Source organism: Ciconia boyciana, chromosome 3, assembly GCF_034638445.1.
Source record: "Ciconia boyciana chromosome 3, ASM3463844v1, whole genome shotgun sequence".
NCBI lineage: Eukaryota > Metazoa > Chordata > Aves > Ciconiiformes > Ciconiidae > Ciconia > Ciconia boyciana.
Genome location: NC_132936.1, coordinates 74,360,277 through 74,374,063, shown reverse-complemented (window position 1 = coordinate 74,374,063; position 13,787 = coordinate 74,360,277). Strand labels below are relative to the sequence as shown.

The 13,787-nt window shown below is 35.5% G+C and overlaps 1 protein-coding gene across 9 annotated transcripts in view; it reads left to right on the top strand.

The window, feature by feature from the left end:
* The window catches only part of STXBP5 (syntaxin binding protein 5), a 114,079-nt gene that overhangs the window by 20,770 nt on the left and 79,522 nt on the right, over positions 1-13,787 (top strand). For all 9 annotated transcript variants that reach the window (XM_072856158.1, XM_072856159.1, XM_072856160.1 and 6 more), the window contains 2 exons: positions 9,760-9,841; positions 10,697-10,797. In XM_072856158.1, coding sequence (XP_072712259.1) covers positions 9,760-9,841; positions 10,697-10,797 — 183 coding nt within the window. The remainder of the gene's footprint in view (positions 1-9,759; positions 9,842-10,696; positions 10,798-13,787) is intronic.

Genomic DNA, 13,787 nt, shown 5'->3' with positions numbered 1-13,787 from the left:
AAATTTAAGCTAAATAATGCAAAATGTTTACTAATGATGTTGAGATAGTGCATAAACTTTTAAAAATAAATTACTACAATCATTTAAGGAGATATGAATTAAGGTTGCATAAGCAACTTCTAGGGACAATGTCAACATTTTAATAGTCCATCTCGGGTTGGATTTCTGCTAAGCACAAGCCACAAAAATACCACTTCATGCAACACTGATACACAGCTATTTTTGCGGTGTGAAATGGAGCTATGTGTAATAGCACAAATGTCTGGACAAAATAGCTGAGTAAAATTACAGATATTTCAACAAAACATGGTAATCATTCTTAATATTTTGGCATGTTATATACTATTTTTCCGAGTTCTATGAAAAGCACAAAAAATTTAAGAAACACTTTGAGTAGGAGCTAGCTTTGTATATTAAAAATAAGAATTCCAGCTCCAAGGTACCCCGTGTTTATGTGAGGACATAGTTTCTACTTTTGATTTTGGTGGAAGAGTGCCATCTACTGAATTGCTTGATTTGTATCTTAGTTCTTCATTTGTGGTGGTAATTTTGAGCAAACCTTCTATAAAATTGTCACTACTACTTTGATAGTAGTGAAATAGTAAGTTTCTCACTTCCTCTGGTGATTTGCAAAACTAAAAATTATGCTCTAGTGGAACCTGAGGAGGCTTAAAATTAAATTGAAGACACTGTTCTTAGAAAGACTATATTGCAAAACACTTAGAGTAGCAATGAGAAGGTAGTTATTGGTGGCTCATACGTTTGAGGCTAATTTTAAAAATCTTAAGTGTTATTTTGAATGGAGAAGATTTAAGATGTCTCTCTACTTATGCCTTTGAGCAGACTTAAGGGAAACTCTCTCCTGAGACCTATTATTGCATTATATTTGAATTAGGATTTAGGCATTGCTAGCTGAAATATTTAAAAAGCAATAGCAGCAGTACTGCCTGTGGACATCACTTTGGGTATTTGAAAGATCTTCCAGCTTGTGACCACTACCACTACAAGACTGGGGACAGATTGTCATGTCAAGATGGTATAGACAGAGGTAAACTTGTATCTACCACCTCGATTTGGGGTCTAAGTTCCTACTTTTTGTCTATATAATGGAAGTGTTCGTACTTCTAATCTGTGACACTCTTAGCACTTCAGCAAGTGACTTTGCTGGTAAATACTTCAAAAGGCTGCATAAGCAAAAAACGTGCTATACCTGCATCACTGTATTGATAAAACTCCTAGTGATGAACTAAACTTTCTCTAAAAGAGTGTTTGGAAGAGGGGGTCATTTCCATCATTGGTACAAGGCAAAATGGTGTGGGAAGCAGAAGGGTGGATTTAAGCCTCATCCACAGGTTAAGTGTTGAAGGATTGTGTCCAAATGGAGGAGCTAATATCAGTGCTGACACCACAGCAAGATCTGGGGGAGAAATTCATACATGTGACTAACTTAATTTTAACTTAAGGTGGTCTTTAATACCTTTTCCTCATCCAGATCTACCAGCATTCTGATAAGGCTTTCAGTTCTGTCTGTTTTAGTCACCTGCTTTTTATGCCTTCTTTCTCAAAGCAAGTGAGTGTACAAGTGGATATATGAAGAGTGATAAACCGAATAGCAAAGGTGAAGGATGGAAAAGGCAAAACCTCGTTTGGGATAAGAGAAGAGTTAAAAGGGATTAATAGTTAATTTGAGAAATAAGGCATTGGTGCCAAAAGGAAAGATGATGTGAGAATAACAATTTCTGTAAAAGGACAGAAATATTAACTGAGTGATAACAGAGGATCAGGGGGGGCAGGGAACAGTGTGGCTTATGTAAGTTGTAATAGTACCTGTGGCCTTATTCTGTATAACCCCAAAATGATGTAAAGGATTAATGAGATAGAAGTGAAACTGGGACTTGGCAGACTAGACTAGCTACTACTCTGTAGGGAGGGCATTGAAGAATGGGCTTGTATTTGAACAAAGCTAAGTGGAATGACTAGTAATTACAGTTAGTGTCTTCTGTCATGAATATCCAGTAGTCAGTGACTTGAAAATAACTGAAGAGGATTCATTTGGCAGGCAAGAGTTAAGGGAAGTATTTTAGATCATGCTGTGTGAATGAAGAGAGACTTCCAGACCTAGCAAAGAATTGCTTTGCAGTCAGAAATCAGTGTTGATGGACAACAATTGATTGGGCAAGGATTGGCTATATTCTTTGAAAATGTTAAATTGTCCTTCTTATTAGATAATATCTATGGTTCTTCATGCTTTCATAAGTTAAACTAAATAGGTATATAAATTCACTTAACATCTAGTTCAGAACATTATATTTGTTAATGCTGCTGTTGGCAATATCTGTACAAAATATTTGGACACTGGGAAGAGCCATCATGTTACTCCAAGTATTCTTCAGTTCTAGGAGCATAGAATGGCCCTGCCTTTACTCTTGGCCAAGAAGCCATGGACTTCTTCAAGAGGAAAAGCCTGTTTAATAATATTGTGATATGGTATGTGCTACCAAAAGGATGGATGAGGTAGGATATCTGTAATAACATGTTAAAATTTGACATTAAAATTAAACTGGTTTAAATGATGACAGAGAAGCAGGACTGGGAAGCATGCAACAAAATACAAAGATTTTGCCTCTGAATTTTGATGAAGAACTTTTAAAATATATAATTATTTCCTGGGTTTACTCTTCTGTATATACTCTTAGGAAAAACTTTAGTGAGTTAGCAGTTACCACTCATTTTACTTCTTGTGTAGTCAGAGGAACCATTATGCAGATGTATTTATAGCAATTTCCTACTCTCCCCCCTTGTGTTCTACCATTCTCCTTCCCTTCCATCCCCCCCAAAAAAGTACCAGATTAGTCACCTTTTCTGCATTGTTAGTGCTGAAATACAGCTTTTAGACTAAAGTAGTAGAACCTCTTAGTAGCAGAACCTGGATCAGAATACAAAGTGAGGAAGATCAAGGAAAGCCTGCAGCCTTCTCAGTTTTTTGAAAATACTATCTTGTTTAGTGTAAACTGATGTTTTTACCTCTTCATTTAACAGCGTGCTTTGCTATCTGTGAATTGTGCATATAGAAACTTATCATTAAAACCAATTTTGTTTCTTGTTTGATTTTTAAATCACAGATCTTTAATCCTGTTTGCATTTGTACTACATAATTACATCTTGTTCTAACAAACGATTGCCCCTCACTGGCAGCTATGAGAAATTTCTACCAAATACTGTGTTTACAGAAAATTTGCTGGCACTTTTCATAGCTGTTTGGGAAATACTGTATTTGTGCATATTTATGTAAGCAACTTTGAAGTTTAAGATGTACTTTGACTCCTAGCTATTATCGTTGTTAGAAAATGGATCAGATATAAATAACTGTTCCCTATCCATTCCCTACCAGTTTCTATGCAAACTAGTTCAATAATTGTTTAACTATAAAAATATATCTCATACTAATTTAAGCAAAAAAAAAGTGGTTTTGTGCTTTAAAATTGCTGCAACTTCCTGTATACAGAAACTAGTTAATGAACTTTAACTGAGATCTATGTATTTTGGTATTTTTCAAAACAGAGCTCCTTTGTCACCCTATCAATCTAAGATTTTTTTTTTAAGTTAACATTGAATCAGTTGGCTTATGATGTTTAAAGGAGCTGAGCATTGTTTTATAAACAAAGTGAATACTTAGCGCAGTTGATCTGCATTTATGGTAGCTGATTTGGAAGTTAAGAAATTTCAGCTTCCAGGCAGTTGTGTAGTTACCACTTCACTGGAATTTCTAAAGCTGCAGTAGCAAACAGCAGTAGTAGTTTGCTGTAGCCTGTTAAGCTAATATGATATTTGTAATAAGATCTAACATCAACTGTTTAAAAAGGACAAATTATATGCTTCCCCCCTCCCTAGGAAAGCATGAACTCTTAGGAGCGTCAGGAAATGTAAAAACTGCTGAACTTAAATGGTATTAAATAATTTCATGATTATGCATCTCAAATAGTTTGTTTGTCAAAAAAAGTATCTGAATGCTGCTTCTCAGCCTTCATTGTTATTTAAAAAAAAAAAAACACTGAACAGTCAATATCATTGCGCTCTCAAAAATATTTGGGAACTTTGTATAATGTTAAGTTTCCTAGAAAAGGAGAAAAATAATGCATTTTCCAATATTTTGGAATGTAAATGATCTCTCCCAGTTTATCTTCCTGTCTTCCCCCTCTCCTTCTCCAAGAGAAGCTAAGACCTTTGCGAAAAACCTTTTGGTAACCTTCCAGGACTGAGATCTAGCCTCTTCATCTCTGAGGTGCCTTGCATTATTTTCATCCTTATGACTAATAGAATGAAGCTGAATGTAGATTTTTTTTTTTTTTAAATTGCCTGGAAGTTGTAGTTCTTTACTCTCTAGGGACACTTGATTTGGTTTCCAAGTATAGTAGGTAATGTTGACTTTTTTTCTGTCCAAGTAACGAGGTCAAACTGTATCTAGGTATCGGCTAACTTGCAAGTGCTATGTTTGCATGGAAGTTGCAGCCGGTGTCTTCTGGCTGTTGCTATCAAACGTCTTCCTTTTCCTTATCCTGTTTCCTTACTGTGAGTTTTCTTGCCTTCTCACTGTCCTTAGCTGGCAGAAGGAGAATGCATCACAACAGTCTGGCTGGAATTGTTGTGATTGTTACCAGTAATTTGATAGTATTTCCACCTGATGAACTTCAATCTCAGTTTTAAAGCCCTAGTTTGTTTTTACTTGGTGCTGTTATTTACATATAGGAAAGTGGATCTGAAATGTTAACAACTATTATTGTATACTTTTGGAGACGTAAACACTGAGGCATGGGGAGGAATAAAGACCTGCTTAGCTGAGTGATATAAACACAGCAAGATGCTGTGCAGGCCTAAAGCTTTAGAAGGAAGCTCTATAATCTTAAAGTTGTTGAAAAATAGTGATGTGATACCATATAGGGATTGGTATGAAGTCTAAAACTCTCCCAAAAGTATTTTGTGTATTTTTATTTTATCTTGTTTAGTAATACATGTATATGAAAGGTCGAAGTTAGTTTTGTAGATGGTGTTGACTGTAGTACTTTCTGACTTTTTGAATAACACTCTCTTGCTAATTAGCTGTGTGTCTTGATAGATTGTTCTTTACGAGATCATTTCTGTGTGAGATCATGCTTTTGTATGTGCAATTAATGGTACTGGTTAGGTCTAGGCGCAGGTAAGATTGGCAAACAGGAAAGTTGCATGAAGCTGCTCTTGTACTGCTTTAGTCCTGCTTAGATGTATCACCAGGACTTTATGGTACTCTGTAACTTGATGTAAATTAAGTCTTTAGGTTTTTTATCTGTTGTTGGATTGTATCCAGACTTGGCAATGGTGAGTAATACCAGCCAAACTTTTAAACTTTATATACTTAAAATACTATTTTGAAATGTCACCATCATTGTGTGTGTTTTCTATGTTATGATAATTCTTGGGGACCACAATCAAAGCACATATAAAGGTGTGTGCAAAATAAGTGGTGGCTTTGCTGCCTATAAAAATAATTCAGGGTCTGATTAAGTAAAGTGGAAAACTGCTACATAGCAATGACTACAGTAAAACATGCAGGTATAATATGCAGTCCTAGAGAGCTATATGCTACAGCCTGGTATACTTAAGAATACTGTGAGTAATCTACTGCCCTTAGTGTTTTGTATGTAATTCACATCAGTGGTATGTGTTTTCCTCTAGTTGGAGATCTGTTTTTTGCATCAAAATTGTCAAATGTTTAAATACTGTGAGGTGTTACAGCCACAGTTTTGGGAAGTATCTAGGAATGAATTTTAAAAGCTGCTACAGTTTCAGATTTGTCTTAATCTTGAACTATCGTAACAGTGGCAAATCTGATACAGGAACATGGTATGTATCTTGTGCTGTACTATTAAAACTTTTTATAGCAGTCTAATGACACGAAGATGCAAATATCTGTGTGATGATAGTTTGGAAGGTAATTTATATTATAAATGTGTCTCTGTATACATAACTGACTTATGCTAGGGATTGAATTGATAGCTACAGTTTTTGCAACTGTCTGCTATGCCAGATGTGTCAGTCACAGGTGAAGAAGAACCCAGTATTCCCTAGGTCTACTTAGAGTAATTTAAATTAAAGAATTAAAAAAAAGACTGCTCTTAGGCTTTCATAAATATTCTGGAATTAGTTTCCTCTTTCAAAATGTGACTTCGAAGGGCAGATGTGCACTGAGTTGCTCCTATGTAGATAAGCTATAAATAATAGTAGTAATTTTTAAAAAGAAAATTTTGCAGAGAGAACTCACATATCGCTAACTGAAATGCTTTAATTTTTCCTGGAAAAAAAAAAGTGTAAGCTTAGGTCTGAAGCTTGTTTGGAAAAAAATATTTTGGAACTGTTGCCTTTTCTCACAAATCAAAGTAAAATCTGTGTCATTATGCGATATTAAATTAGCATGATACTGTGCTTTTCTTATGTATGACCTGCGCTTCTAGCAGTTATGAAAAAGAACGCTGATGTTGGGACATGAGTATGCTATCTCTTCCTTCTCTCAGCCACAGCTTTTGTGCCTTACTTGCTTTTTCAAAAAACATGCAGGGAAGACAATAAAAGACTAGCATTTTTGAGGGTTAAATTCCTAATGGTAGTGGGGAACACAGAAGCAATATTTAAAAGTACAGCTGAGAAGCTATTAATTTATCCAATTTGTTAATATTTGGAATAGGGGATGAAGCAGGAATAGTAGAAAGAAATGCTTGGAAGTGAAGGAGGAAGGATGGGTCTTTGATTAGAAAACTGCTCAGAGCAGACTATTTCCTCTAGAGCTACCCTAGGTCTTTGGCAGAGAGTTTTTCCTGTCTACAAAATGAAAATGCTTTGCCCATCTTGTCATTATTCATTATAATTTTTGCCTGTTTTGGGGACTACTATGTGGTAGATGATTACTGCTTAGTACAGTGAGCTCTCTTTGCCTTAAGCACACATACGCAAGTATAGAGGACTTGGACAAACTGCATTCCCTAGGACGCTGCCTGTTTTGTGTGGTTGAGAAATGCTTAACATGTACTGAAATGGGCATGTATTATTATCCTTCTACAGTCAGTTTTTAAGTGACGTGCTTTTTCAACTCGGCGTACCCTGCAGAACTGGGAGGCCTTGCATTGCTTCAGAAAAGAAGATTAATGCTGGTTAGGAGGATGATATTAATTTGAGATGAGAAGAATAATTTTAGCTACTAGGTGAAAAAGTGAAGATGACATAATCCTTGGGTAAAGGAACTAAATGGGACTAGCTGCAAGGACTATTTTTATTTTTTTGATAACTGTAAGCACTATAAAAAAGGCCAAACTCTATTTTCAGATATGCATATGAGGCTTCCACTAATTTGTCAAAAAGGAGAAACTTGCTCGGAATGTTTAAAGCTTGTGTAAACTTATTCCCAGTGCTGCATATTTTCTGATTTCTGGAGAGACAACTGGTTTCGGTGTCCTGGAAAATGCAAAAGGTTTTTTTTGTTTAAAGAAGTGTTCAAGTATTCTTAATATTGACATTTTTATTGATCAGTTATAACAGTGCTTCCAGAAATATTTGCATCAGATGTGCTTAAAGAAAACATTTGAGGGATAGAATTTGAAGGTTGGAGTAACCTGAAGAATCCATGGACCTCTGTTTTTCTGGGTCATACTCCTCTTGTTTTGAGGCAAGGTAGCTGTAAAGCCTCAGTTCCAAATTAACTCTGGGTGGGTGAACGAGGAAGGAATACATTTAATTATGTTGGAAGCTGATGTTCAGGGGAGGGGCTGGGGAAGCCTTCTTTTGTTAGAAAACTACCTGTGTCAGTGCAGCTAAATAACAAGTTTTAAAATTCAGTTTCTGTAAACATCTGAATTTCCTTTCAGAAATTGCTTTTTGTCTATTTCTGCAAATAATTATTAATTCAAGTGAACGCAGAAGCATGAGCAAGACTGAAACAAATCTGCTCTGAAACTTCTGGTATTCCTTGTGGGGATATTTTTTCCATTCTGGCAATTTGTGCAGTCAATCCATAGTTAATGCAAAAGCAATGACTTTACATTAAAAGTATTCTGAGTTTGTGTAGGAAGGTATCATTTATGGGGACAACCCCCATCCCACCCCCAACTTTTAAGCTCTGTCTTTTTCTTTTTTTTTTAAGAGCTATAAACTGTCAGTGGAATACAAATTACTTCTTTGTACAGGAAATGTAATGATAAGAATTTAAAATACAAGGGGAAAAAACAGGTGAGTCAAGCTGGCTCTAAGCCCTTCCATGCCTGAACAAAATTAAATTACCAGTTCTGTTTGGGGAAGAAAGCTGGTATTAAGTTTGCTGGATTATTCAACATCTGTTTAGTATATCTCATTGCTTAGCTGGATGGTATGCAGATTCATTAGTCTAGGAGCAGAATGTGATTGAAGTTTAAAAGTTAGAATACTGGGGTGTCTTGAAGCAGACTTGTTCCCATTGTAATTCTACTTACATGTTATCTCACTGGCTTAGGGGTTGAGCAGGAGATGTTTGAGTTTTGATTTGCATGCAACCTAATAGTCTCTTCAGCCTTTCAACTGTCTCTAGTGTGAATGCATATATTTTTTTAAGAGTATCTGTATCCACTTTGGTTTTGATCAACAATCTCTCAGTAAATGGAAAACTTGCAGAGTTGGGTGAGAATTGTACTGTTTTATTAATTTCTAGTGTATAAGGAGAGAACAAATTTTACGTTATATTCCCTGTTTTGCATACATCTTTGGAATGATTGCCTTTCTTCCAAAAACTAAGGTGCCTGTTTAAAACAAGAGGTGTTCAACTCTTTGACAAATTATACTCCAGAAACTCTGCAGTGGTTTCTGGTTTCCAGAAACCACTATAATGATGAAATACTGACTACTTTGCATAATTCATCTGGACTTGTGTTATTTCTGCTCTGTCTCCTGGAGGTTTGAGAATTTCCTTAATTTCATATCAGAAGAAAGGGGATAACCGCATTTGAAATACAAAATCTTCGCAACTAATAAATGAATCAAATATGGAGAATTGAGAGAATCTCTGTTACTGCTGCTTCTATTTGATATTCATTGTGGAAGTACAGGACTGATTTAAGTGTGGGAGCGAAAACGAACAAGCTTTTGTTATCTCATAGTTGGTGTGACTCCAGGAAGTCTTGATACAGAGATTCTGGAAATTTACATTATACATAATTTCCCATTGACTCCTCCATATTTTGGCTACTAATCTTTTTTTATTTCTGTCACAGCAGATTTTTTTAACAGGCCTTGTATTATTCAGCTTTTCTTTCATGTGTAAGTAGTGTTTAAAAAGGAGAGAAAGCTCCTTTAGCACTTGAAAAATGTGACCATTTGACTATGATGCTTATTTAGATTAAGTTCTTTTTATACTAGTCCTTTTAACACTACTAAAATAACTGCTTCATCATTCTCTGTTATGTTCTCATTGATGAAGAATCTCTTAAATAAGTATAAGTTAAGCAGTTATACATAATTTTCCTATTCCATGGGGATAAATAAGATGGGCCTTTTGACTTTTGTGTTACTTCGTGTTGTTTATAAATGATTTTTTTTTTTGGTGATCACTCATATCTACGTGGTTAAATATGTTGAGTGCACTAGGTAGAAGCAGGATGTTAACCTGTTTGAATGTGGTATTAGTGATAGTGACAATGTTGATTATGGTGTTTGGGTTTTTTTTTCCTGTTACATACAACAATTATTCCTTAATGGTACCAATTCCAGCTTTGGTCGGCCAGGAGTTGAATGCTACTGCCAACATGACAGTGGAGCTGCGGTAATCCAGCTTCAGTTCCTGATTAATGAGGTTAGTAAAATGATCTATGTATTCTGTAATTCAGAGAAGATACAGAGTGTATTTTCTTCAATTTCTCATTAAGCAAGCATCAAAATCAGCTAACATAAGTGACTCTTAGCATGAATGGCAAACAGTAATAACGATTATAAATAAATTAGCTTTAATTTTAGAAAATGCTTGACTAACTGCTGAAAATATCTTTGTCTCTAGAGTACTCTTTTTTTTGCTATGAGCAAGGACTTTTTTCCTAGGAATATTTAATCATGTCACTGAACATTGCAAGTTATCTCTCGAAGTAGTAAAGTATGTTTTCAATAGTACTAACAGTTTCAGTAGGTAGTTAATTTTTGTTTTGACAGAATTACTGTTTTAGACATGAGCTGAGCAATGATCCCTAATCTGATCCCTCTAATTTCAGGTGTGTAGCAGCTGAGATCTGACAGCAGTGCTGTTCTTGAGCTAGCTGGGGCCAGATTTGTAGAGGGACTTCTGGCTCAGGAGTGATGAAGTCAAACCTCACTAGCTTTGTCAGCACATAGATATTAGCTGTTGAATTCATTGCTTAATTTCTCTACAGAGGTGGGCATGAGGGAACTGATGTGCACACACCGGAAAAAGCTTCTCCATCCCCATCACCCCTCAGTATAGCACTGAACCAAATGTGAGCAAGCTGAATGACATGCGATCACATCAGTTATTTCATTTCTATTACTTAGAACTTATTTGTGCTATGGTGTTGATGCACATGCTTATAAATATTTTTTTCATCCTGGTAGAAGTATGTAATATATTTCCACTATGATGACGATACACTGTTACTAGGGTTATGAAAATAAGTCGGCTAAAACTTTTTCTTTTTCATAGGGAGCTCTTGTGAGTGCCTTGGCTGATGATACCTTACACTTGTGGAACTTGCGTCAGAAGAGACCTGCTATACTTCATTCACTCAAATTTAATCGAGAACGGTAGGGACTGGATTATTATTGTTTTGCTGCTTACAATAGCACATAGTGTGATGGTAAGATCAGATTTATTAATGCAGTCCAATTCATAACTTGTTAAATAATTGAAAGTGTATTTACATTGAATTTGAGTTGCAGGCTGTTAGGGCCCAAAGTGCTTGTGAGTAGACACACTAGTGACTTAAATTGAGATGACTTTTCTATCACTTTGCATATTGCATTGCTGAACATCAATTTTCCCATCTTTAAAAAGTGGAGGGATAGGAGACTTTCTATGTATGCCCCCAAAGGAATTTTGGAACAAAAGTAAGTGTGTGTATCTGTGCACCAGAAATACAACAGGAAAACTAATTCAGTTTTTTAATTGGAAGTTTTTCTCCCCTTGATGACAAATCAGAATTCTGCAGTGTTGGAGGTCCTGCCTGTGTGTATCAGAGAAACTGAAAACAACAGGCATTTTGATTAACAATTTTGAGACTCAATAACAGCGTTGTACGCAAGCTAGGGAGACATTTTAGATTAGATTTCTAATATAATATAATAGAGGAGTAGATTATATAATGTAATATACTGTAGGAGATGCAGTAGTGTATCCAAACTGAATTTTCTCCCTCTCCCTTCCTCCTTCTTTCTTAAATGACTTTTCTCTTACCTGTAGCACCTACTTAAGTGTCAATATAAAATTCAGATTTGCAGCCTGAAACCACACTTGGACATTGGCTTCTAACTAATGCTTTAAAATAGATATCTGAGGAAGTGATTCTGATTGTGTGCAAATCTGTTGGAAGCTGTCTTAGAGTCTTAGATGTATGGATATCTTTGGTTAAACAGAGTGGAAGCTTTAAACCATCCTCTTCCTGTAAATGTGGTTGTCTCACTAGCAAAACCTGTCACAGGGAGGAACTGTGTGTGCTCTTACCGGAAAGAGGGGCAAGGGTGGAAAGGAGTCTAGGTCACTCGTGTCACTTCAGTGGTTGTATTTGTTATTAATTTGGGACAGAGTACTGATTTTTCCAGGAAAACCTGTGCCTTGCTAAAATAAGTAATGAGAGCACCATAGTTACCAAGAGTGGTGAAGGTATAGTTTGAGACAAGGGCTTATTCTTCTAGTAATCTTAACCTTAAAGTATCCATTATAATAGCATATAGAAGTAGCCAGAACACTTAAGATCCCAGAACCATACATTTCATAGACACTTATTAGGTCATGCTGGATGACTGTTAACTGTTTTCAAATATTCTGTTTTCTTCTGACTAGTTTATAAAATAAAGCTTTATAAAAAAGTGTAATCTCATTACTAGGGAATTACTTTGATTTTTGAACTGTAGAGAATTGCACAAATTCACTGCTTGAGAATTCTAAATAGGTGTCTTTATAAGACTAAGGGTTCTTAGTAATGAATTATACCTAATAGGTTTGATATGTTATGTGAATTTGAAGTAAATGGGCTTTTCTTAGGTCAGTTTTATGATGTATATTAACTAAGTTTGAGAAGAGTGTTCATGAATAAAACTGGGTCTTCTCAATTCACAAGCGCCAAGTTGTTAGATACCTAATTAATAAAATCTTTTAAATATTTTATGTTGTGGGATTAAGATTTGCTCACAAGGATAACTAATTTCTCAAACAGGAATTATTTATTAAATACTACAACAGTGCCTTGTAGCAATATCTTCTCTAATGATAATTTGCCAGCTTGTGTAGGGAACTTCAATATCTTGGAAATTAGTTTGGATGAAAGAATAAATAAGTTAACAAACTAGAAAAAATGTCCTTGGAGGGGAAACAAAGACAAATCTTACTACATGACTGAAGCTATATAACTATTTCAGTTATATCAGCATTTGCTCTAGGACTCTGTTGATGCTAAGGTATAAAGTTATATACCTGATTGGGAGTACCTAGAAGTGTGTTGACATTGTGGAAAAGCAGTATTTGTCCTGCCTGGTAGGAGTTGAGTTCAACATGTCACAGGCCAATTTTTATTCAAATTTTGTTTCCAAATCAGAGTTTAATGTGTAAGGATTAGATGTGAACTAGAAGGTTGTTTGTAGCCTAGAAAGCTAACTGTAGCAGTTAGCTACCCAGATTAAAGGATATTCTAGTCTTGAAAACTATGCTTGAACTATGTTTAAAAAAAAAAAAGGCTATGACTTGTTAATGAATTCTGTATTCTCCTGGCACAGCCTTTTACCAGCTCTGGCTAATTCCCTGCTTTTAGCCATATGGAAGAATTACTGCCCAATGTTTACCAACAGGAGAAACAAATATGAAATCTAGAAATTGTGTTGTTAATCTAGTTTGGCTAGCTTGCTTTCAGGCCTGTTTTGAACATCTTTTAAATAAGGAGTAAAAACCAGACATAGCTGTTTATAAATGCTTGTCATGTGTTAAGTATTTTGTATGCTTACCTGAAAATTGAATTAGAGTATTAAATTACCTGTAAATTAATTCAGAATGCAGTCTCTGGTATATGACTAGAAAGTGGTGTGAATTCTCGTTTTTCTACTCCTGAATTTTAAGAACAGGGAGTGGCGAGAAAGAGTTGCTTTTTCTTTTAAAATAATTCTATGCCTGTTACAGACTTCGTTCTGAGCTGTGGAAAATGTCTTCATTGGGTAACTTGCAGCTTTTTAGATTTGAGCAAAACATTTCTTTAAAAGTAGTGGCCAAGAGTCTTTAAAGATGCTGCTTTCTGTTGAATCTTTATATGAGTTGAGTATCTGTAGATACGAAACTGGCCATTTAAAAGATTCATAGCTCTTGACTGCCTTTTGTACCAGTGATGGTTAGTAATTTGAAGCAAGTCTTCTGAACTGGTGATTGGTGAAGGTTTTGATGTATAACGAATCTGTTAGTTGAAATTAGTGGCAGATGTCAGAAGCACAGTGCAAAACAAGTTAGTTTTGCAAGTTTTGTAGCCTTTTGTTCATGTTGTATTTGTGGGGGTTTTGCAGCTGCTTCATGTTCTTAGTTACCAAACAAAAGTTAG